Source organism: Micropterus dolomieu, linkage group LG15 (genome assembly GCF_021292245.1).
Source record: "Micropterus dolomieu isolate WLL.071019.BEF.003 ecotype Adirondacks linkage group LG15, ASM2129224v1, whole genome shotgun sequence".
In the NCBI taxonomy this organism is placed as follows: domain Eukaryota; kingdom Metazoa; phylum Chordata; class Actinopteri; order Centrarchiformes; family Centrarchidae; genus Micropterus; species Micropterus dolomieu.
Genome location: NC_060164.1, coordinates 7,704,284 through 7,731,151, shown reverse-complemented (window position 1 = coordinate 7,731,151; position 26,868 = coordinate 7,704,284). Strand labels below are relative to the sequence as shown.

Here is a 26,868-nt window from a genome sequence, read left to right as displayed (position 1 = left end):
CCCCCCCCCCCCCCCCCCCGTTCTGAACACTGTTTTGAACTGTTTTTTTCTACTAATGGCACAGGTATTTCCAAAAATGGTCATTTGCGCCAGGCAGAGCATGCTGGCCACGCCCACAAAGGAATATCCAGACCTATCCCAGCAGCAAACTGGTAAACACATTAGACAATGGCCAATCAGAAGACAGTGGGCTCTGGAGTGGGGGGTCTCAGAAACAGAAGCATAAACAGCTTATTTCAGACAGATGCTGAAATGAGGGCCAGCATTAAGAGCCAGTATAAGGTAGAAAATACTTTTTTGAACTTTGAATCATGCAAAGCCACCATACAGGAGTCACAGAACTACAATATAGGGCTGGAAATGCAGCATAATAGGTCCCCTTTAACGGACACACTGTGACCCACACTGCACGTTTACTAGCAGGAAGAAACTTGTAGATAATATTTTTCTCTGCTAACTTTCTCCTCTCTCTCTCTCTCTCTCTCTCTCTCTCTCAAAATTCTAATTAGCTTTATTGGCATGAATCTGTAACAACAATATTGCCAAAGCATCATACATACTACATAAGAACAATCAACCCCATACATTTCATTAAACAAGTAATTAAAGCGTAAACTAATCAAAGTGTATGTGTGTTTGTGTTAAAAAAAATAAAAATAATAATAAATTAAATAAAACAAAACAGTAAGCGTGTCTCTCTCTCACTCACTCGCTCTCTCACTCACTGTCACACACACACACACACACAATCGTCAAGTGTTACCGCGCTTGCACGGTGTGCGAATTAAAATCATTAATGATTGTTTGATATTTTAGTATCAGATGTGTGGGGATGTGCCGAATACAGGGGAACACTACAGACAGTCCGGACGCTGTACTTCCGCAAGTTCCGCCTTTTGCGTTCCATCAACATTAGGTTATCAATCAACATAAATATTTGATTTTTTTGACATTTGTTAATCCAGTCAGAACCACGTCTTCCACGTCGGCATCAGGAAGCATCTAAGAGTCGAATTTTTTTTCTCCCACCTCTACCCTCCAACAGGACATTCACAAGAAAGGAGACATGTTGTGCAGCAGAGACGGTGATCGTCTGACACATTAAGTGGTTTTTCTCTGGCTTTTAGAGAAGTGCTGCAGGTTTCATGTTAATGTCATAGCTGGCAGTAAAATCCTCATTGGGAACTTTTGTACAGTACCCTTTTCTCAGCTCGCTCCAGCCTCTTACAAATGCAGTGACCTTGTCAGACAGCATGTTTGTGTTTGAGCCTTGAAGGGACACATTTCCTCTGCTAATCTCCATCACTCCAAGTGTCTGTGGATTTGTCTCATTGTAGGAAAAAATTTAACTGTGATTCTTGTCTTCAGTGCATCCTGCTTTTGTGTCCTTACATAAAGGAGGAGTCGCTAATGTTTTAGCTGCCTTCTCTGCAGTTGCTGACGTGCTGAGCATGGAGGCGTTCAGCTGTGTGTTTTGGCTTTAACACAAGATTAGTGATGGTTTTATCAGTGTGGAAGGTGTTTAGTTAAGAGATACCTCTTTACTTCAGCTATCGGCTTTCATGTACAAAAACACTCAAGATAATGCCAGACATTCCATATTTCTGGCGCAGTATCTTAATCCCTAACGCATATCTCAACACTTTCCGGTGATCTAAGGTTCAGCTTGAGCCCTTTACCTACCTTGCATGTAACAAAGAAGGTATTTCTGTATCTTATTCCTGCTCTTCTTTGAAAAGGTGCAAATGTCAAGTATGTCAATTCCTCCTGTCTGTAAAATTTAAAGTAAGGGGGCATTTGAGAAAAAACTATCCACAGCCTCTCTAGCTGTCGGGTTTGACCAGCCTTTCTGTGTTGCTGTGTCTCTTCCGGCCTGCCAGTCTGTCAGCTCGAGCCACCTGCAGCTCAGACAAAGGTGAGCCTGATGAAGAGAGGCGGCAGGTTGAGGAGGGTCAAAGATGGAGGAATTACCTTGGCTCATCTTCAGCAGGCTCCTTGATTTAACATTACTGAAAGAATCCCCTTTTTACTCGGCTCTTGTCCTGCAAGAGGCTATGAAGACCACCACACACAACGTTACGCAGGTGTAGGTATGCTCAATCGACTCTAGCGGTGGGCAGTTCCATATGATAAAAAACCTTGACATCAGATATGATAACATTGTGTTGCGCAGGGCAAATGAGGGCTTGCCCTGATACTCTGTGGAGATGGTCACCGATGAGTAGTTCACAATGGTAGTGGTTCAAACAAGATGACGGAGTGTAGCTGGAGTCCTTCTGTTGTCTCACCAAGATCTTTGTAATTAGCAGCAATCATGAGTGCAGCTTGCCATGACACATTAGTAAACTGAAATAAAAATATAATATATTGGCCTTTGTTTGGTCTTTCAACAGGAGGTAGACACAAGAACTATCAGGTGGAGGTGTACGACAATATTACAGTGAGCTCGAATAAGTGCACGTTAAAACTGCCGATTTTGTAAACACTTGTGTTTGGTGATCCAGGAGTCTGTTAAAAATCATAAAATATGACTCCATTCTGTTTCTAGGGATCTCTACTATAACTGTAATGTATCAAAATGACTGAAGTATTCTTCCAGCCGTAGTCACCCTCTTGTCATTTTCTCCGCTGAGATGCGGGTAAGTAGAGCAGAAAACATGTCTCTCACACAAAACAAAGCTTGTACACAGCATCATGAGGGGAAATAAAGATTTAAGTGTGCGTGAAGATGTGTGCGTGCAACACATCGTGTCTTGTTTGAGAGAAGTTTCCCCCTGAGCTGATGGCACATGACTGTGAGGCTCAGACTGTGAGACTGTGTGTGTGTGTGTGTGTTAGTGTGTTAGTGTTAGTGAGAGTGAGTGACTGTTAAATCACCCACTCACGTCACACCCTCACTGATGGGAAAAGGTATTTTCTCTGTGTTGGGTCGGATAATTTTACGACAAAATAATTCACAGCTAGTCTGTATTGTCTAAGCATCACATTCCTGCACAAGGCTAAGTGGTCGCTATGGCATACACTTAATGAACGGAAAAAGCAGTAAAATGTTAACAGCAGCCCCATTCTAATCCCCTTTCTTTTACTTTCCCTCTCTCTCTCTCTCTCTCTCTTTCTCCCTCCAATTCCAGTTCTGTCCATCCAGGCCGCTGCCATCCAGTTCACCAAGGAGCCCAAGTCCCAGGATGCCTTGCACGGCCGTAGCGCCATGCTACGCTGCGAGGTCAGCGATCCGGCTGACATCAGCTACGGCTGGCTTCACAACGGCCAGCCCCTGGAAAATAGTGAGAGGCGCTTCCAGGAGGGCAGCAACCTCAAGTTCACCGCTGTGGATCAGCAACTGGACGCTGGGAACTTTGAGTGCGTTGCAAAAAACTTGGTCACAGGAGAGGCACTCCACTCCACCAATGCCTCCTTCAATATCAAGTGTGAGTGTTTCATTTCTAGCCATTCTCACCCTCTTTCTTTAAAAACAAACAAAAAAACAACCCCTCGCCAGCTGAAAGGGTTTCATAATGGTGACAAGGGTGTGCATCCAGTTTCTGGATCAAAAACGCAAAACAAAAGTCACAGTATAAGATGACAGGTAGTATGAGCTGAAGGAATGTTTCCACCTTGTTGGCTTGTTCTTTGTGGCTTCCTCTCTCCAAAGGAAACTGGATATGTGTGCCACCGAGCATGTGTTTCTTGTTGCGTGTATCTTCCCTTTCTCCGTTGTGCAACACTCTCTCTTTTTCCCATATACTATCAAAAGGCTTTTGTCTGGGAATTACTGAGCAGTGCAATTAGCTTTCTAGCTATATAATTATTTAGCTTTAAATGAACACTGCCCTTCTTGCTCCAGCTTTTTATTCATGTCAGGCTTTTCACTTTCTTAACGTTTTGTCCCATTATGGCGAGGCACGCTAGTACCTTAATTTTGTTGTTTAGCCCCATAAGCAAACCTCAATGACCCTCTTAAGTTTCAGAGGAAGCCATGGGAATTCTGCACATCCCCGTTTGGGATAAATAACAACCTTGTTCACGTATTGTGGAAGGCCCTCAGGTACCAATTGTTACTGAAAGGCCTTTGTGTCTTACAAACACAGAGTTTGTACTGCTGGCAGTAGAGAACAAAAAGCAAAGCAGAATGAAAAATGGCTCCATCTGGAATATGTTGTCCTCTCTAGCTACATTCAACAGGGAGGTCCTTCTCTGTGGTGAAGTTACTTGTTCAAAGGCTGATTACAAGAGCAGATGAGTGTCCAGACCTCCTAGTAGCAAACTGAGAGACCTACTGAGAGGGACGGCCGGAAGGAGAGAGCAGGGGTTTAACCCCTGCTCTATGATGTGTCTCGACCAGTGGATATTTGTGGTCTGTGATGTTGAACACAAACTCAAAATGATGGAAGTTTTAGCCAGAAAAACCAAAGAAGCACATCCGGTTTGAAACCATGTCTGATCTGAAGGAAACTGCTTTTATGTGATGCAATTAACATGATCTAGTGTGTCAGTAAAGCCCAACTGACATACTCCCACAGATTAAAAAGGAAAAAAACAAGTTAGACGCGAAGGACCAGTTCTTAAGAGCTGCCATCATGACCCAGTATAAACTTATCTGCCAGGTCCTTAATATTCCCACGCATTAGAAAAAGGAGGCTTACTTTTATTGGAAGTAAGGGATTGTATTCATTTAAAAAAAAAAAATTTCTTGCTGAACTCATTTAATCATGGAAATGTATATGGCCACTAAAGTGAGGTAATATATTTGTATGCCTTGCGCTCACACAAATAGATATTTAGAAAGAGTCAAAATATGGTGGTTTAGATTTAAAATAAAGTACAGCTTGATTACCAGTGTAGTTGCAAGGCTTCTTCTCGTCTTAAATGTGTCACTAAGTTGACCAGTTTATCCATGGCGTAGCAAAGAACCTGCTTGCTGTTAGTTTACATTTAAGGAGGCCTTTGAAATTGGCTGCTTGAAGAGGCTTTTCGCAAATCCACTGTGATGACAGCAGTGTGATCCTGGGTAAACTGAAAACACATTTTTCCCTTTTCAGATATGACATGCAGTTCATCAAGCAGATATGAGCAGCAGATGGATAGCTGAGGGGCAGATGTTAATGGATGTAGCGTTATCAGTGCACTGTGCAATAATAATCTGCTAGAAATTGTAAGATCAGTAGCTTTGTATCAGTTCAATAAGAATACAGCAGCATGAGCGGACTCCCCAGGAATGACTCTAGAAAAGAAACCACCGATAATGAGAAACAAGATCATTTATCGCAAAGCACACACTTCTCTGAATCACACAAGGTGAAGTAGCAGACAGTAATAAATCATCCATTAAACCCTTTTGTATGCCACATCTGTATGTGTATATCATCGCATTTATATCTCTGCCATAATGCGCAGGAAGGCTGGATCCATAATCTGAATCACTTTAGGTGGATCGGATCATGTTACAACAGACGTTCTCATATTTCCCCAACATACATTTAACAGGCGATAAAGCCGCACGCAGCTTAAAAGTGAAGGCCCCCTCTGGCATTAACCCTGCATGTACGTTCGCTCATGTGTAGGCTAGTTTGCGTGCGTAGTAGTAAATGTGGGTTGTAAGGGGGGTGGGGTATTCCATATGGACTGTACATGGACTGTACTAGACCAGATTGCTCCCCCTCTGCCTCCCTCCCGCCCTGTTCAGAGAGAGTGTTAATTTATCTTGTTTTCAATGGTGGGTGGGCAAATCCTGCCAGTTGAGAGTTATTTGGAGTAATTATCCCCCCTCTGTTTTCACTAACAAAGGTTTTAGCCGCCCCTCCCGCCCTGTCACTGTGTCTCCACGCCGAGATCGCCTCCAGTAGTGGGGTCAGGCTTAGGCACCACTATTGTCAGCATGTTTGTTGGTCCTGGAGGCAACGCTTCGCTTGACTCTCGGTAACAATATGCAGACTAACTGATTGTTTTGGAAAGCGATGAAACAGCTGGTGGTAGGAAGAAGGAAAATGTACAGTAGAAACACAGGCAAGCAGGAAATTTACCTGCATATTTAATATTACTAATCACAGAGCTTCTTGCACACAAGTACACACACACACACACGCCATCTTGGTTTAATCACCCAGCACGTGTCCTCGTGCTCAGCGGATATATTTTAGAGCATCCTGACTGACCTCCACTCTTTCACATCCTGTCGTAATTCCGGCAACTTTTTTTTCCTCGTCTTTTGTGACAACATGCAGCTCCTCATGCTTAATGACCCAGGCTCCATCATTCAGCTTCTCCCCTGCAGAGTGCCTTTGGTCAGGTGACCTTTTTTTTCCCTTTTCTTCTTCCTCTTTCTGCCGTGTCACAGCAGCAGCATCTGGCCTGTTGACCTCTGTCAGCCACAGCTGATAAAACACCTCATCTAAAACAGCAAGCTGAGTCCGCCATGCTTTTCCCAGGACTGTCCTAGGTCACTTGTTTTAAAACAAGGTTTTCAATGTAAAGCCACTCAGCCACATGTTTTAGTTATTTCCATACCCATATGGTGCTGTCAGTCAAATCATATCCCTAGCACTCCCCTGGATAACACAATCCACCCTGCCTCTCTGTTGCAGAAACCCTTCTCCATGGCAAAAATCAGCTCATTGAGTGAAACAGACAAACACACACACACACACACACAACTGTCTTTTGGTACGGTGAGCGATGAATGGTCCAAGCATCTGCCTTGACAATATCCTCACAATTCATCTGTTATCATTCCCGTGTTGATGGAGCTTCCTGTTCTGCCTCCAACATAATAATTATACACCCCTAATTATGGCTTTAGCTGCCAGGCCTGCTCCAACATTTAGTCATACATTCTGAGAGGGATTACGGTGAAGTATTTGCCACTAATAGGTTATGAAAGAGCGCCTTCTGTTTGTCGAGTGGACAGCTGGAGAAATCTGAACTGTGAATGGAGCTGTGAGCGGAGTAAAGGGTTAGAATGTGTGACTGTCAGGACAAATTGGTTAAAAATGTTTTTAACCTGATGAAGAACCGAAGGGGTCAGGAGCAGTGTTGGACAAGTTAATCAGAAATTGTAATAACTAAGTAATGTAATACTTATTGCTCCTTTAAAAAGTAATAATATTACTTATTACTAGGTTATAAAAGTAAGTTACATTACTCGTTATGTTGTTATATTACTTTCACTACCCCCCTCAAAAAAAGCAGTCCCTCTCGAATTTTTAACTACTAATACTACTAATATATTTATAACAGCAGCAAGGATTATATTTTTTTACAAACACATAATGTTTCTTAAGCCACCGGCTGAAAATAAAAAAAATATTTAAAGCAAGTAAATCCCGACTTTTGAACTACTGTTTTTCTGCTCGTATTTTAGTTATAAGAGCAGTATGAGCAGTATTCAGTGTTTATACAAAACGTTACGTTGCCGAACGCCACACTCTCCCGACGAGTCCTAGCATCACTGGAAGTAGCGATCAGAGTTTCTTTCTAAGTTTCACATTGCTGTGCTGCTTTAGATGTGGTTAAAATTGGTTAAAATCTTTTTGCTGGTCGCACAAAGTTTACAACGGACAACCATGTTCTTTGCATCTTAGACTGTGACACAATAATGGCAGTAGCTACTTACAGCTGTTGAAAGAACACATCTCTCCCACGTTCTCCGTCGTTCCTTTAGATTTTTGGCTAACAGCTGACTTGAGCAACATGAGGTCCGGTGCCGCTGACCTGTTGCACAGTCGTGCATTCATGTCGAGGCGTTACTAGGATTAGTAACTGTAATAATATAACTGTTTTGGAAATAATAATCCATTACACTTCTAGTTACTGGGAAAACGAATATTATTACTGTCCAACACTGGTCAGGAGTGGTAGAAACTTTAGACAGCCACAAGGCTGTGTATGTGTCTGTGTTGGTAAGTGCTCATTGTTCCAATGAGTATCAGGTCACAGAGGTCAAGCAGTGTACCCTTCACTGTGATGGCTTTTTCCTTTTTTATGTAGGTCTTGTCTCTTCAGCCATGGTGTCGCTTTACGCTCACCCTACTACCACTACCCACTTCTTTTTGCTTTTATTTCATACTCATGCTGCTGAAATATAAAAGATTTCTTACAAATGTAAAAAGGTGACAGTGTTTTTCCCAAGCAAGACATACCAGATACTGCAAGGTTAAAATCTGTAGGTTGAATAACTTTTAAAATTCAGGTTGACAGTTTGACACCTCCTGATACTGGAAACACCCACCTTTTACTCGAGGCTTGTTAAAACAACTTCTTTGATTTCGTGTATAAAATGTCAGCGATACTGCAGGTGACACTTGTTATTCCATCAAACTTTTTCTCATCTCCCTCTCCTCCTCCTCCTCAGTGACTCACTGTTTCCCCTTCTGGTTTTGTCGGCCCCTTAAGCTTCCACTGCACTAATAACAGGTCTGTCTGAGTGTCTGGCCCCAGGTACCTATAGCTGGGATGGCCTTCATCACTACCTCCTTCTCCTCCTCACTAAGCTACTGGAGCTATTGACTGGGATGGCCTTGACTGCGAAACACAATCAATTAGCATTTTCTGCAGAACTGTCAAAGAGTACATTTGCAGGCGTGCATTTGTGCTCAAGGGCACAGCATCATCAACTGTGTTTCCCTCCTCAGCACCACATATATACACAAACAATTATTTCTAACAGACACATAAACACACGTTTTTTCCACTGTAGAAGGATATACACACACGCTTAACAGTTGTTCTGCGCATCTGCTTTAGGAGGAAGCTAATGAGCGATGCCTGGCAGAGATGGAGAGATAAGCAAGAGGGATGGAGGCCATGTTACTGTAGAGACCGTTTCCCATGATCCCTCAGGGTGCAGAGCATTGCCAAGGCGCTGTGTAATTCATTGTGACAGGTCTTCCTCTAGCGCCCACTCTGACCTCACAGTGGTGCTGCGTCCCCCCCTCCTTTCACTCCACCGCTGTCCCAGGTGGAGGCTCATGCCATGCATATTTCATAGATGATCCAAACAGCAGCAGAAATGCAGCCACAGTATTCAGGCACAGGTCATAATGAAGATCAGCATGATGGAATGTCCCACACTGCATTCACACACACAAACCCCTCATGGACTCAGGAACCAGGGCTGCCCAAACAAACATGCTCTCTCAGTGAATGGATTTCAGCACCCAGTTACCACGCCGGGTGTTCAGTTACGGCATGTCATGCAACCACAACTTATGTATCATCACATAAATAACAATTAGCCCTGGTTCTCATTCAGTGCAAACATGAAGGATCTGTGTAGTGAACACGGCAAAGGAAGGGGAATTCCAGGTACACTAAGGCTGTGTTACAGCCAAATCTAAGGTGTTGCTCACCAAAGAGAGAGACTACTTGGGTCTCTCTAAATAATAGTAGACTTTGGTGTGTATCTAACTTAACAGCAGTCAGTGATTTTTGTCAGTGTCTCCTTCACATCAGATTTGTTTGGCTGACACTGAATATCTGGCTACACCAAAGATGCTTGGCTTACAGGAGACACCACAGTCCTTTGTTTATTGAAAGAGCGATGATGCCTCACTAGGTTCATGCACTGAAAAATGATCATATGTTACCCCTTCTTTTAGGAGAATGTAAGAATGATTGGCTGCTGCGATGATTTCTTGACTTACTGTATGTAGTTGATATATACGTATATCCCTGTGTACTTGGTCAAACCCTTAATGGCAAAACCACACTATCCCTCATTTCTCACTGCACCGTGATGCATTCAGGGGACCACTGTGGATCAATTTCCCGCCATCTGTGTCCTTCTTTTGTTCATCTGTCACTCAGACACAATGGATCAGGTTTCATGTTGCTTGTGTGAGTGATGCCTCTCATCACTTTGTTGCGGCATTAGCCCCTTCCACGGTGCAGTGATGTGGACTTACTTACGACATTACGTTTATTAATTTAGCTGACGCTTTTATCCAAAGCGACTTACAATTGCTATATATGTCAGAGGTTGCACGCCTCTGGGGCAACTAGGGGTTAAGTGTCTAGCTCAAGTAGATGCACCTGATCAGGTTTTGAAGAGGTTGTGAAGGATGACCTGTTCCTGCATTTTCAAAATTGTTACTGGGAGGTGCCATGGCACAAACGTTAAAACATGTTTACTGTTGCCTAGTTGCTCTTTTCCCTTCTGCCTATTTTTATGGGCTGCTCTGACAGCGGAGTAGCCGTTTTAACAGAGTAAGTCAATGAACTGTCCATTAAATGTCCATAAAAAGCACTGTAAAGTCCCAGCTTGCTCCTGTAAGTGCAGGCCAGTGGTACGCCGAAGTAAGCTGACCCAGTGATGTGGTAGCTCTCTGCTGTCTCAGTTTCTGAGTCATAGTGCTATCATAGGGATGTGCCCAAGTCCCTGCTTACCCCCACTAGCACTTAACTCAATTTTTCCTCCTGTCTTTCTCCTCAGTTATTCCTCCTGTGCTCCCTCCCGCTAACATTCTCCTCTGTTTTTCTTCTTCTACAGGGTTAGAAAGTGGTGGTGTGACTTTAAAGGAGCCTGCCTCAGAAGGGGAGATCGAGAGCTCAGCTCCGGTCACGTTGCGCTGTCATATTGATGGACACCCACGGTGAGTTTCCTCCACAGTCACCTCAAGTTCAGAGCTCACGGGGTTAAGGATCATGTTGAGGACTGTACTGAAAAACTATTCTTCTGTCCTCGTTGGCCTCTCTGATGCCCTTTATGTTCTTCTTTTCCTATTCGTCATGTTTCCCCCTCTCCTCACCTTTGGATGTCTTCTTTTTTGCCTTCATCAATCACCCGGCTCTTCCCCATTTTTGTCCTTACGTCTCTTAAACTTCTGTCATGCCTATCCTCTTTAATCCTCTTAAATCCTCTTCTCCCTCTCAGGCCGACATGCCAGTGGTTCAAGGACGGGGTGAAGCTCACCGAGAAGAGCCATCAGATCAACAGCAAGGAGAGGACACTCACCTTCAAGAGTGCCAGTCCAGACGACAATGGCCTGTACTACTGCTGTGCCAAGAATGCAGCCGGGCACGTCTGCAGCAGCAGCAACTTTACTCTCAACATTATAGGTGTGTGGGGGTGTGTGCGCTTAAAAGATGGTGTATTGAGCTTATATACTATGCCACTCTAATTGCTTGCAGAGCTGCATCTAATGGTTAATTTACTATAGATGTAGTTACAAATTATTTTCTTGATTGCTCTTCCCATGAGATACCTTTTAGTCTATAAAATATCAAATAGTGAAAATGTCCCTCATAATTTCCCTTGAGTCTTAAAACTCAAATATATCAATTTTACAATAATATAAATTAGGGAAAATCAGCAAATCCCCATGTTAGAGAAGCTAGAACCAATTATAATTTTAGCATTTCTGCTTGAAAATGACTTTAACAAGAAGCGATTTGCATTCAGTGAATCTTTCCATATTTCCACACCTGCCGGTAAGTGTGGTGAAGAGGATGCGGCGGCGGTACATAGACCATTAGTGATGACAGAGAGAACAGGAAGAGAAAGTGATGGAGTCCCTAATGTGATTACCAGAGAGTGTGTTAGCACCTTCCCACTCCACCACCCACACAGACAGAAACAACATCATAAATATCTACCGAGCGAACAGTAACATCAGCTCCCTCAGTAGCAGCGTCATTCTGTTCATCTGACCGCGTAACCGTAGCTTTCACAGACAGTTTGATGTACTGTGTTGTATAAGCAGATCATTCTTTTTTCTGCAGGCTCTTAATATAACATTTGGTGTGTGTGTGTGTGTGGGGCACCCCACCTGTGTATTATCCCCTCAGTACACCACAGACTTAGCACTGTCCATACAGCCGCACATCTGTGCGAGAAACCTGATGCCCTGTTCCACTCTAATTAGCCACCTGTAACACACACACAAAGGCACGCTAGGTTAGCACCTGGCTGAAGGAAGGACGGATAATTGTTGAGTTTCCAGTTACCATGTTGCCACCCTCCGCTCTTCTATAGAGCTTCACCTTAAGGAAAGGCTGACAGATTTAGACAGGTTTTCAAGCTCTTTAAGCTAAAGCCTCCATGCCGACTTCCTGGGTGGGCCATGTGTGCTCTGAGTACACGCCTTTCTTTTTCTTCACACCGACCAGTAGCCATATCCTAATGCTGCTGCTGGCACCATACATCCATTAGCTTTTCAGATTTGAAAATACTCACACGTAAACCTTGATTAAGTGTATTTTCATGTTCCCGTTTTCTATATCGAGCTCAACGCCCTTCAGCTTTGTATTCTGAGTATACCAATGTCCAAAAATCTGTGTGGTAATTACTCCTCCTCTAGGTTTTACTGTACAAAATCTCTGGTTTTGGCAGGTCAGAGCAGCCTAGTCCAGTGTTAGTCGAAGGAGGGGAGTTAGAGGGCAGGTCAAACGTATGTGAATAGAAGGAAAATATTATGCAGTTAATGCATGTTTGGGTGATTTGAAATTGTGCAATCATCCTGCAACCTCCATTGTTAAAAATACAAAATGTCCAGCGTAATTAGTTTTTTACCTTTTTTAAATGATATCAGTTTGATCATTCAGGTACAGATTTGTCTTGTTTCCATATCAGTCGACCCCACTTGAGTCCTTCTAACCCCAATTTCTTGGAATAGCGTGTCCTTAGAGCATCACAGAGAGGCGAGAGTAAAAAAAAAAAAAAAGGAGGAGATGATGGTCCAGATAAGCGGCAGAGTCTGCTCACTGACCTCATTATGTCTCCCTGAGAGGCCCCTGAGGTGTTGACACACACGGCCACCTGAAGGCTGGTTGCTCACCGGCGACTCGCTGCTGTTGGCAGCTTTTAATAAAGCTCGGAGTAGTTTGGTGCGATGGTCAAGCAGATGGAACTTGATGGTCTGATGCCTGCAGATGTTTTCTATCCCTCTAACAGATCAAAGTTTTCCACGACCAGTGGTCACTCCTGAGGACCAGGTGGTGTTGAAGAACGAGGAGGCCATGTTCCACTGCCAGTTTACCGCTGTGCCGGAACCCACGCTGGAGTGGTACCACGAAAACGAGCTGCTGGCAAACAAGTCTCGGTATGTTGAGAGCTAAATCATCCTCTCTCTTTCTCTGAAAGAGAAGAGGAGAATTCCCCCTCTCACTCTTTATTCTCGGACTTCCCTCTCCCTCTCACTTCCCCCACATCCTGCTCTCACTTCATTCCCTCTCTTTACTTACCATTACATAAGCTTCAGCCGCAGTCGGGTATTCCTCTGAACTCATTGAGGTGGAACCTTTGCGTTGGGGTCTCAGCTCTGTGTATGCTGTTACAACTCACGCTCAAGACCAATTGCACATTAAGGAATGTTATTACTGAAACAGAGAACTGTAAAGTTTCTCTGTGGTCTACTATACATCACTTGAACACAGCCTTTCTCTCCAGCCTATCACGAAGGACTTCACAGCTCTCCAGCGTTGAGCAGAAAAACCCCTCAAGCTACAATCAGCTTACCAGCGTGTCCCCTATAAGCATAGAGGCACTAGATAATAACCAATTTCTATACCGAGTGCCAAGGATACCCTCAGGGTTCACAGCACCTCGTGCTTATACACAGTCCCATCATAGGCAGCCTGTTCTGCGTGGAGAGTGAGCCCCTGGTTTTCGATTATTTTAAAGTGATTATGTGTTCAGTGAGCACAGGAGTTGAATGACTCCACTATCAATAGTTAGTCACTTGTGTAATGAGCTTGTCAGAGGTGGGTTTGGTCACCTAGGAAGTGATGACTCGGCACCAGGATTGCAGAGGGATGAGTAATATAGTGTGAACATAAACACACACATACAGACAGTCTCCTTTAAAAACCTGTTTGTAGTTAAGGTATTCCAAGGCAGCCCGGTTTTCTGTTTGTTTGCGTTTATTGATCTGGGCTGATATAATGCCAGAGGAATGCAGCTCTCTGCAGGGGATATCGTCTGTTGTCTGCACCTGCACTGTAACCCCCCCCCCCCCCGATTATGTGTGAATACTTGATGTAGGTTGTTTCTCATAAGTGTGAAACAACTGTAAAATATAAAAGCGTAAGCTCAAGGCTATTTTTGCAGACAGAAGAAATTCTGCCCCGTGGGTCAAACCAACTGTGGAGACAAAATGTGAAAGATCCCATGTAGCTAGATGATGCCATAAAAAAACCTCTTTGTTCGTTTTGTTTTGTGGTTATTTCAGACCTTTTCCTCATGAGTAAGGTAACGTTCCACAGACTTGTGGACTCTCTCGGGTGGAAGCATACACAAGCTCCCAAAGCTCATTTCCCTGCCACTACTGAACAGAGAAGAAGAAAAGAGATGACACAGAAATATCACCCCTCCTGAGGGAATCCAGTGCAGAACCAGATAGTCCTGGATGAATCCTGCTTTTGGAAAACTCTTCTCTGGAATTACACAGCACCCTAAATGCATCCAGCAGTGCCGTTTGCTTATTCCTCTCTGCGATAGATAGATTGATGGATAGATAGATTTACAACATATATTTACAAATCTGAGATGGAATGACTTTCTATAACGGTCCTTGCTACTGCGGAGTTGTAGGAGTCTCCAGCAGAATACACTCTGCTGCCCAACCAGCAGGACCAGCAAGTTGTGCAGATGATGTGAAGTGTTGTCCATGATGTTAAACAGTTTGTGTAACATTCTTCTCTCCACAACCAACTCCAGGGGCTCCAGAGCAAACCCCAGCACAGAGCCAGCTTTCTTTAGTAGCTTGTTCAGTCAGATTCAATTTTCCCATGAGCTTTATAATGACTTTGTCTTATATAGTCGTGATATGTTGTCCGACCCGTGGAGCTGGTTTCTTGGCTGTGGGGGATGTGCAACTTCTTGTCTGTCATCCCTGAAGCTGGCTTAAGGTCAGCCTTTAATTACTTCTCATCCTGTCCATCACTGGCACTGATACTCCCTCCAGCCTGCCAGCCGTCAGGATGGGCCTCATAAAGCACAAGATTTGTGCAAATGAACTCACTATGTAGGACACTTTCTTTGTGCTCTGTGGACAAAAAAGCATTTACTTTAACCTATTTGGAGCAGCAGATGGTATGGGTTTAGTGAATCAGGGCAATTCAGATAGCACATGCCAAGCACAAAAAATAGGGCTATTTTAAAATAGCCAAAATTTTCTGGCACTCATTCCATTGTCTCAGCAGGCCAAAACAAATGCTAAGAATTATTTTTAGGGGCCATCTGAGAGCGATGTGGTGGTGGTTGGGGGTTACACATTTCTGTGACATGTGCTTTCCTGTACAAATAAAGAGTGACACATTGTTTGTTTGTCAATGATAGTGAGACAGTAAAAATGAGCAGAGCCAGAAGTGTAAACTATTTGATCTGTTTCTTCTCCACAGTGTGATCCTGTTCTCCAACGGCACACTTCTGATCACCCAGGTCAAGCCCAGGAACACAGGGACCTACAAGTGTGTTGGCAGTGGCATCAGAGGGTCCCCTGTTAAACTGGAGGCCTCCCTCCTCATAGCTGGTACACACACACAAGCGCACACACATTTGCAGTTGTTAAACTGGTGAGAGATAAACACCTGTGATTCTGTAATCTGAGTGTGAGAGGGGCATTTGGCTTACATATTTATCCTGCCCTCCATCTCTTTCTGCTCTTTCCTCCCTTCTTCCTCTGGCTCTTTCACTTAGAGCCAGATCCCTCCAGTGATAATCACATTCCCTTATTGACATCCGGCCCAGCTGTATCCACTACACACACTGCGCTCGAGCATGTTCCTGCTTCCCCTCCATATTATTTCCTCCAACCGTCCAGCTGTTTGCCAAGCTTGTTTAGCTCAACAAGCTCTCTCCAGAGTATAACCGCTCCTGGCTAAACAAGCGGCAAAAGAAAAAATTAGTTAAGAGACCAGTATGACTCAAGCTGGATAACAAGCAGTATGTAATTATGAGGTTGTGAAATGTCATTAGACCTGCCCCTGTGATTTTCAGTCAAAATGTACTTGTCAGAAATGACTACTTCCAAATGGGCAGATGTGTTAAACCAATTTAAAATTATAACAAAACATAACAAAAATGAGTTTGTGGTTATGCATACAGGTTAGAACAATGTAATATTTGTATATAAGTAATCGAAGTCCAGACACATCAAAGTTGTTTTTAACATTGCACATACTGCACCTGCTCTTTTCCTGTTTAATGATGACGCCAAAGGGAACTCCTTTTAAATTAACTACTTAAATGGCTGCTGGAGATTAAAGCTGGAACAATGTAGTAGTACTGTCGTATCTTCTCATCTTACTAATCAGCCATCATTTTGAAACGCAAGTACATGCAAGTCAAATATTTTGAATAAGCTCAGGGCTGGAATTTCTGTGCATTTCACAGTCCCAAGTACTTTATTCCTCCAGAACAGCCTGCTTTTCCCCAAGGGTTTTGGATTACGAGGTACGACTGAATGTGCAGTTTTAACCCAGTGAACCACAGCTCCATTTAAATACCTTAATTCACTTAATCTGATGGTAATCCCTGCAGGCATTATAGGGGATTGTGTCACAGTAGAAGTCAGTATTTAGGGACAAGTTTAAACACTCACTTTATCGTAGCTCTGTCTCATTCACTTCGTTGCCCTCCCCCCACCACTTCTCTTTCATCTGCTGAGAAATGTGTTTTCTTCTGTTCTCATTAATTGATTTAGATCTGAGTCGTAGAAGGTTGAAGCCACTGACCAGCTTTCAGTGTGTTGTCGGCCAATACAGTATTAATGACTTCCATTTGGGGGACACAGTACTGAACCACACAGTAGTGGGAGGTCTTATGAGTCTTTGTACCACAGATCACATTCCACTTTCTGTATAGGGTCAGCCAGTTTTGATATGACCCACCTCACAGGCCCCAGTTAATTCCCATATAACCTATATACTCACTTTGCCTACTGTGCGCTTTGTTCTCTAATTACTGTGGCCCACGCTACAAATCAGAGGACCTTTCCTAACAAGACAGGAAATCTGTGAACAGAACTGTGAGCTAGAATTAAGTGTGCTGGGGGCTGTTCATGAAATTCAAAATCAGACATGCTTCACTGGCTTTGAAGACAGATGATTATCTGGGTTCTTCTGTAAATGGAAATCAATTTCTGCATTCAAATTGCCGCTTCACGCTGAGCATTCTCTCTGCTCTCCGCTACAGAGATAGAAGACATGGTGCTCAAGATGTCGAAGGTTTTCACAGCGGACACCTTCCAGCGGGTAGCCTGCCCGGCCCCCCGTGGCAGACCTGAGCCCGAGGTCTGGTGGGAGAGAGCAGGTCAGCGGGTGCCCACAGAGGGCAGAGTGCACCAGGAAGGGCTGGATCTGGTCTTCAGACCCACGGAGGAGGGAGATTCAGGCACCTACACCTGCGTGGCCCAGAACAAGGCAGGGCGCAAGACACTGGAGGTCACCTTCACTGTGGCCAGTGAGTCATACGCAGATGGCTTTAAAGCGACACATAAGTTCGGTTTATGTGTCACAAGGAGACTCTGTGAAAACGGTTGAATAATGCCTCTATACAGTTTAACAAAAAAAAAGCCTGATTATGTTACATTCACACTTATGTACACTTAGCCACGTTCTTTAATTTCAGGATCATGGTGCGAACACTGGAACCAGAGACACAGATAATAACTATGTTTAGACTGGCCAATGGGCTTTGACACTTTGTATAGTCCTGCCATATGGCTGAAGAGATATATGTACTGTCTGGGTACATGAAGAATGTCTGTGCTGATATAATGCATTTTCTGTGTGTGTGTGTCTACAGCTGCCCCAGTGTGGGTGGTGAGGCCTCAGGACAGCCACTTAGAGGAAGGTAAACCAGGTTATCTTCACTGTCACGCTCAGGCCAACCCTGAACCTGAGGTCACCTGGCTCCGCAACAACATTGTGATCACACCAGAGGTCAGTCAACACACACACACACACACACACACACACACACACACACAGAGTGTTATACACTAGATCTATACCTAGCAGAGGAAAACTCGCCTAATATCTGCTTTTTTGTGTGACATAAGAGATTTCACTTTAAAATAAAGACTTTTTTTCCCCCCCAGGACATGCGTTATAAGCTGTTCTCTAACGGCACCCTCAGGATCAACAATGTGGAGGTTTATGACGGACAGATATACGGCTGTGAAACCAAGACTGATGGCGGCCGACTGTCTGGGCAGGCTCGAGTTATTGTGCTTGGTAAGCTGTGAGGGAATTGCTCAGTTGATCGATATATATATACACAGTAGATTACACTTTTCTTACTGAGCATGTACTTGAAGTTATTCCCCTGACTAACTGAAAGATAACATGTAACGAGTGAAATCATGTCCAGTGTATAATGAGCAACACAGCATTGAGAGAAAGTGTAAAACAAATGTGGCCGTGCCTGTGGGCTTGTGAAGTGTGAATGTGTGTGTTTCCTAAAATAGAAAGAGCATGTCCATGTTGTGTCTCTGGGCGTCCTGCAGGACACCCACAGAGGTGTAAAATATGACTCATGCACGGCAGCTTTATTCTAGCCTCCATTTTTAACACATTCTCTCCCTGATAAATTCCTATCAGCTTGGCTCTGCTTCTACAGGATTACTGATAGATGGCCTGACATGTCGCTGTTTTGTCTGGCCACTCTCTGTGTTTGTATGATCTCAGCCTCTGATATACCCCGTTTTTATACTCAATCAGATTTGTGTGTGCAAGTAGCCACAATCCCCTGAATGTGTCTGAACATGATTTGTACTTCATCTAGTGTGTGAGTTGCACAAAAGAGGCTTTGACATGTGTCGCGATCCCCCCTCCCCTCCTCTGTGTTTACCACATGGGTAATGTGCGTGTGTGGTGTTTTGACTTGTGTTTCAGAGAAGCTGAAGTTCACCCCGACCCCCCAGCCTGCTCAGTGCCTTGAGCTGGATAACAAGATCACCATCCAGTGCTCAGCTAAAGGCAGACAGATCCCCACCATTCGCTGGATGAAAACAGGTGTGCACGCCGCTGGCTTAACCTGAGCTCACACTAGTTTACATCAGATAAGAGATTAACTGTTTAACACTTTCTTAAGGAAAGATCTGCAAATTAACAATGATCACAACTGCTGTTTGCACAAGAAATATGCGCATAATCTCAAACAAATAAATAAAATGCAAACAATACAAGCGTGAGGAAGATTGATCATCATCATGGATCATTTCCCCGGTTCATCTGTGTTTGCCACGATGGAGTCGATTCAACCACTTGAATTCCACATGCAGCACCAGGCTCAGCCCTCCTAACCCCCTCAACACCTTCCCTGCGCGTCTCTCTGTCTCCCCCTGCAGACGGAGGAGAGCTGCCGCCTCACGTGGAGCAGAGGAACAGCCAGCTCCACTTCACCAAAGTCACCCGCAGCGACGGCGGCAACTACACCTGCTTCGCCTCCAACAGCCTCCAGGGGAATATCACAGCCGTGGTGACCCTCACTGTGGCCGGTAAATCACTCACTCATCGTCCTGGAAGCAGGCAATTATGAAAGAAAGGGTCACGCCACCATGTTAGCCACACATTAAAAGCGCTTGTGGTGTGAGTACATTTAAGGGTGGTTTTATGAGGAGACAATCATTGATAATTTTCATCAAGCGACAAACACGGCAGCATTTATTGTGTTTTTGGTGGCCTTTTTATTGGCCAGTAATGAATTGCATTTGGGTTGTAGAGACTGTTATGGCCCGGTTGTGGTATAAGTGTATTAATGTGCGTGTGTTTGTGTATATGTGTTTGTGCACATGTAGTGTACATTCGCTTTAAGGTGGAACCAGAGAATACAACGGTATACCAAGGTCACACAGCCATCCTGCACTGTCAGGCAACCGGTGACCCCGAGCCTCACATCCACTGGATGGTCAAAGACAAGATGCTGGACATCAGTAAGAACGGGAGGTAAATGAGACACTCATGTGTCTTTTTAATCTGTTTTTAGACGGCTCAAACATTGTGGACTGGGATTACAGTTTCTGATTACATGTTCCAAACAGGGTTGATTTAAGTTTCTTGTCTATATAGTGATATAGTATTATACACCTGAATACAATGGGGCTCAAACCAGAACGTTTGTACAAACAGATCTGTTTTTAAGTGTCACATAATAGTGACTGAAGATAACTTTGTCACATTCACAAATGCTCTTGTACTTTCCCTTAAGTGTGCATGAAATTCATGAGTGGTTCATTATTCAGGTGTCTGTCCAGGTGAACATCCTCTGTTATAACACCTGACAGTGTGGCATCACCTGTACATGTACAGTTTAATATTCTGTCGTCCATCCGTCGTTCCTTCAACATTCCCCTCCCTTCTTTCTTCCAGGTTACAAAAGATGTCCAATGGCTCCTTGTTGATTAAAGACGTCACTACAGATGACACCGGCAGATACACGTGTGTGGCCGGAAACAGCTGCAGCATCAAAGACCGCGTGGCTCAGTTGTATGTAGTTGGTGAGTTTAACACATAGCATATTTACGCAGGCTTCCTTTATCATGAACAAAGGTGCATGTGTGGGGCCGCCATCCCGAGTTAAGCATGAAGGCATTAATTAAACCTTCACCCTCCGCCCGTCATCCATCTCGACAGGTTAATAACCACAGCCACATCTCTGATGCCACGGCCGTCACTGAGGTGATGGGATTGGGCAGACATTAGATCTAATAACGCTTCACTCTCTGTGGCTCCTTGTGTGCTGACTGAAGCTGAAAATTACAGTCACACACTTGCATTAGTGGCCCACATCAAGTTGTTTTCTTCCAAAGTAGCAGGATGGTATTCATGATTAGTTCAAAGTAGGAGACAATTGAATTTAGACAGATGTTTGTCGTAGCTTATCAGGGTTAGCGTGACAGCCCTGCACGACAAAGCCAGAGTAGTAACTGTGTGAACATTCAGTGCATGTACCTTTTTTATTAAATAAAACAGATAAGGGCTTTCAATTTGAGCACAGTAGTTTGTGACAGTTTTAACTAAGCAAATCATAACTGCAACATCTGATTCAAAGTGACTTGCATATTTGCATCTTGTATTTCCACGTTCACTCTTGCAGCTCTTATTTTCAAATGCATTTATATTTTACTTTAAAACTGATACTAACTCAACAAAATGGAAAGGATATGTGATCTTGATTAAAGACTTGGATGTTCTGAAGATAACACATCCTGTATCTCAGAGCATTTTTAGTTTTGACCACAATTGCTGCCTGTGCCCAACAGAAAAACCAGTGCATGCCTTTGATGAAGATGGGGACAAGGCTCCTTACAAGATGATCCAAACCATCGGTCTTTCAGTGGGAGCGGCCGTGGCTTACATCATCGTCGTGCTAGGGCTCATGTTCTACTGCAAAAAGAGACGCAACGCCAAAAGACTGCAGAAAGGCCAGGACGGAGAGGAGCCAGAGATGGAGTGTCTCAATGGTGAGAATGTTTTAGAATCTGTGGTCAGGCAGTTGTAAAATCAGCCAGGCGGTCAGGGGAGTAGTCGATGTTCCATCAACTGGTCCTTGAGGCATTCTGGAAAGTTTTAGGATATTTGCTGCCATCTTGTGTTTATCCTGGGTATTACATGTAACATGTAAAATGCCACAAGTTCAGATGCATTTGATGAAACGTTCCATAGTACACACTTACTCTGAGCAGAGCTTGACTGTGTAAGTGACTCGATGAAGTATATTCTAAACAGTCAATATGCATGCGAAAAACCTTCATTTTTTTGTGTGTGTTGGTGCACCACAAGGAGATGGAGAAGCTGCTCATAGCTGGAAAAAATCTGGATGGTTACACAAGAAATTACAAATTGTTTTTGTCTTTATGGAATTTAATTGTTTGTGACATTCCTAAGTCGCTTTTTGACTTGTATTCGACAGCTCAACTACTAACTGCAAAGACAGTATACTCTGAAGATTATTATATAGTACTTACTGTATAACATAGTATGGCATTGGGACGGAGCAATAGTGTAGGCACCCATTTTTCTCATACAACATCCCACGTTACTCTATGTAACTTCTAAACAGACTCTTTGCTCCACATTTTAAACTTGTTCTTTGTTAGACATCTTCTTTGACACTTCAACTCATCTTAGATTTGGCTGAGTAGAGCAACAAGTGTTGGTTTTGTTTTTTGTTTTCTTAACAAGACAATAATGAATACATTTTACACTATTTAGATACACGTGTCACATTTAAGGATGCCCTTTAATGCCCTTTGAGATTTGCATTATGTCTTCGACATGTCTGTTGACCCTGTGGGATGTGTGTTGTGTTTTTTCAGGAGGGGCCGTTCAACAAAACGGCCACACCACTGCTGAGATCCAGGAAGAGGTGGCACTTACCAATATGGGTACCATGGCAACAACCGAGAAGCGCCACAGCCATGTGAACAATGATAAGCTCCACTTTCCTCGAGCGAACTTACAAACCATCACTACTTTAGGTAGACTGACTGTCCTTTTTATGAACTGAGAATGAATGTCCTTGTGCTCTGCTCTAATGGAACGTGACCTGATCATAAAGCTATAACAGAATGTAACAAGATGTATCACATTGATTTTTGAGCGTTGTTTGCTCTCTGGTGTGCGAATGTTCATTCAGGTAAAGGGGAGTTTGGTGAGGTGCTGCTATGCAAAGCTAAGGGTATCGAGGAGAGCGAGGAGGAGACGGTGGTGTTGGTGAAGAGCCTGCAGAGCCGAGATGAACAGCTCCAGCTCGACTTCCGCCGCGAAGCTGAAATGTTCGCCAAGCTCAGCCACCCCAACGTCGTCCGCCTGTTGGGCCTGTGTAGGGAGGCAGAGCCCCACTACTCGATCCTAGAGTACTATGACCTGGTAATCACTCAGAAATAGAAGCACACACACACAAGGACTGAAGAAGTGTATATGTTTTTTTCACCCGATATAATGTTCCCTTCTTTTTTATCACACCAGGGAGACCTAAAGCAGTTCCTGAGAATTTCCAAAAGCAAAGATGACAAGATCAAATCTCAGCCTATCAGCACCAAGACCAAAGTAAGTGTTGAATGCTGGTCATCTTAAGCGTATAAAGATTGCTGATGTTTGAGATCAGTTCCCTTGTTTCATTTTGACAGATCATGTTCCCTTAAAGCAATATTTAGACATTTGGGAGAACACACTACACACATTTATCTGTCTTGCTGATAGTTAAGAGGACCAGTGCCACGCTCATGTCTGGACGCTAAATATGAATCTACAGCCAGGAGACAGTTAGTGAAGCTTAGCATAAAGACATGCAAAATGGGGAAACAGCTAGCATGGGTCTGTTGAGAGGTAAAAAAAGAATCCACCTACCAGTACCTCTAAAGCTCACAAATTAACACATTACATCTTCATTTAATCCATACAACAGCCCAAGTGTAGAAATTAGAAAGCCATGGTTTTACTGTTACGTGCTGGACAGTTTCTGTGCCAATGACTTCCTCGAGTTGTGTCACTGTGATTTTTGCCAGGCAACCTGAGTGTGAGGGGAATTTTTGGGGCTCAGTGTGGGTAAAGGTGAGGTATGCGTCATACACATGTCACATTCAGGCCACTTCCAAGCTGTCTTTCTCTGTATGTGCATGACTGTGAAAGCTGGGTAGATTAGGAACAAGTCATTGTCTAAGCAGCCAAGGACAGGAGATATGGTGTACTTCTTCAATCTTAGATATTTACAGACGGACTGTCTGCTTAGAATGCAATACATGTGACCTCCAGATCCCAACGTGACTTACATCCAGTAGGGTGGCTACACATATTTCGGCCAGTATAGAATGACCTTGTATGGAAGACATCATAGATGTGATAGCATAGGGATAAATATTGTGAACCAAGGATGAATCTTAAGATTTGTTTGGTACTACACTGTGTTCTCTCCCTGCACTGCTGTTGTCACTCTCCCTGACCGGCCGTCAATAAACAGTGCTGAAACCTTCTTCTTCAATAAGAGTTGATTCACTCGAAGGAATTTCCACCACACAGAGGAGACATTTTTCCACAGTGTTGAACTATTCCAAACTAACTCATCTAACCGAGTAATACCATGGTCACGTCTGCTGTTGTCTTCTGCCGAAGTATTATCAAAGTGACTTTACCTTGACAGTATTGTTTTTTTCTCTTTCCCCTCAGGTTTCCATCTGTGCCCAGGTGGCTCATGGGATGGAGCATCTGTCCAATCACCGTTTCGTTCACAAAGACCTAGCCGCCCGAAACTGTCTGATCAGCAGTCAGAGGCGTGTGAAAGTGTCGTCGCTCAGCCTCAGCAAGGATGTCTACAACAGGTCTGTTAGAAAACTTGATTTATAATACTCACCCACTTTAGTCTCCAACTACAATAAATGGCTTGATTCAAATTCTGAGATGTCCCTGTTCATCTGGTTAATTTTAGTTGTTTCCATACCCTTGTCATTTCTCTCTAGTGAGTACTTCCACTACAGACAGGCATGGATCCCGCTGCGCTGGCTCCCAGCAGAGTCTGTGTTTGAGGATGACTTCTCCACCAAGTCTGACGTGTGGGCCTTTGGGGTGTTGATGTGGGAGGTGTTCTGCCACGGGGAAATGCCATACACCAAACTCAGTGACGATGAGGTGCTGGAAGGTCAGTATGACGCTTTAGCTGCTTGTTTTTAGTCTAAGTCCTGATTCAGCCCACAAGATGAGAAGGTCTTTCAAGATAAAAGATGTCCTTATTGGTCATTAGATTTGATTTGGCTTATCAGGTGAATGTAAAATAGAGAGGTGGTGTGCTATCAGTTCTCCAGGGAAAAATCAAATCAATTACATCATTCAATTTCACAACATGGAATTTTTTCTGTCAACAGCCACATGTGTGTGTCCATGTTCCTGATTTAGTTTAACCTCCTTCTCTCTCTCTCTCTCTGCCGGCCCTCCGCACCTTTAGCTCTGAAGACAGGGAAGCTGAAGCTGCCCGTTCCAGACGGATGTCCTTCCAAAATCTCCAAGCTCATGGCTCGCTGCTGGGCGCTAAGTCTCAAAGAGCGTCCCTCCTTCACTGAAATTGTCCACACCCTGGGAGAGCTGCCCTCTGACAGCAAAGTCTGAGTCAACCATAGCCCCACATCAGAGGGGAACTTTGAACGACCCCCTTCCCCCAAAATATAGACAGGAATGCTGGATTATTAGTCTCACACATTTCAGGGAAGAGGGTTGAGGAGAAAAACCCTTTTTGTATATGCATTTCAAACAGTGGACGTGTGGGTAAGACTTCTTTGCTACATCAGTGGAAACGCACTCACGTTTGTGTAATTGGCTTCATGTGAGCAGTGGCAGGAGTTTACGTTTGCCTTAACCGCAGCATGGATGACACTCCCCCCTCCAGTCACTGTCTGTCGTTCCATTGTAACCCTGCCTGCCCGGATGCAGCCGCTCTGTCCCAGAGACACTTTGTTTCACAGAGCCTCACAACCTCAGTGCCTCTACCCCCTCCACACACACACACACACACACACACACACACACACACACACACACACACACACACACACACACACACACTCACCCAGCTATCCAAATGCTCTGTTGGGATGTTAGATACAGTGCTTTCACCGGCTCAGATCAATAGAAATTATTGGTCAGAAGATTAGGAACATCCCCGAAATTTAGGTCCACTGCTCTGTCAAGTCCTCTGTATTGAAAGAGAAGTGAGACATAATGTGACTTCAGAGGAGCGTTGAAGCTTCTTAAATATTCTGTGTGTTGAGTGAGATCGTTTCAACGGGTCTGTTAAAATTCAATTGGTCTGCCACTCTAATCCTGAAGGAGACGCCTAGCTACTCAGGCCACCAAGGACCCACCACCGTCATCCAAAGTGTGTGTGTGTGTGTGTGTGTGTGTGTGTGTGTGCGCGCGCATGTGTGTGCGGCACTGAACTGTTCCCATGCTACAGTGTACCTTCAAAGAAGAAGTGGAATGGGCTTTTGCATGAAGGTTCGTCGTCTGTTACACTCGTGATTTGCGACGTAAGGAAACTTGTGGAAAAAGTAATCCATGTTATGGTAACACTTCAGGAACATTTAAAAAAAGAAGAAGAAAAAGATCAAGTTCATAGCCAAGGAATATATTGAATAGATGAGATTGTGCCAGTGTGGGCTCTATATGTTTTGCTGAGTATGTTCTGTTCTTGTATTAACTTTGAGGTGCTTATTGGTGACCACCCATGGGTAAGAATACTCATACCACATTAACATGATCATGTCGTGTCAGTTGCAGTGATGCAGCCTATCACTGTGTTTAACCTGCAGCATTTTGTCAGAGGTCCAATCACAGTTTCCCTCCCGGTCCAATTGTTTTGTGCAGCGCTGCAAAGTGGACCATCAGTCCACGCAATGTGTACATAATGTAGAAGCCATGCACTAACTTCACTTAAAAGAATATCCCTCTTTATCTCTATCATGTTGTGTAGTAGGACATGCAGGTGCCTGTTTATTTATGATGAAGGTCCTGTCTTTTTTTAACTATGTTTCTAATAGGAAGGTACTTCTCTGATGCTATGTAATCATTGTCATGGTCCATCTCGGTGTGCGTTCAGTCTGATAACCAGCTGAAAATGCTAACACAAAGTACAAAGGAGGTCAAAAGAGTGACTGCTGGTCACCAGTACTCATTTAAGTGCCTGGTAAATGAAGGATTATCTTAACTGTTTCCCTCTTTTCTTCTTATTTTTTTTACATTATCTAATCAAATGCAATGGCCTTTGTTTATGAACATGTTTTTATACATTGTTTTTAGTGTAATGTTTTGTTTTTATGAATGCTAGGCACTCACACCTAGACCTTTTTTTTTTTTTTATCTGCTTCAGCAAATGTTCACAGTAATCAGATATATATACAAAAGTATACATGCTGCTGTCAATAAAGGTCCACAGTGTTTTTA

At 43.8% G+C, this 26,868-nt stretch overlaps 1 protein-coding gene across 1 annotated transcript; it reads left to right on the top strand.

The window, feature by feature from the left end:
- Positions 1-76: 76 nt before the first annotated feature.
- ptk7b (protein tyrosine kinase 7b) lies at positions 77-26,868 on the top strand. Its single transcript, XM_046071398.1, has 21 exons — positions 77-152; positions 817-916; positions 3,058-3,428; positions 10,484-10,586; positions 10,868-11,052; positions 12,887-13,034; positions 15,334-15,464; positions 17,129-17,395; positions 17,741-17,877; positions 18,036-18,171; positions 18,832-18,951; positions 19,287-19,436; positions 19,737-19,884; positions 20,308-20,435; positions 21,201-21,401; positions 22,257-22,418; positions 22,577-22,809; positions 22,909-22,989; positions 24,106-24,257; positions 24,396-24,574; positions 24,878-26,868. The coding sequence occupies exons 1-21, from the start codon at positions 77-79 to the stop codon at positions 25,036-25,038; spliced, it is 3,369 nt and encodes a 1,122-aa protein (XP_045927354.1). The 3' UTR covers positions 25,039-26,868.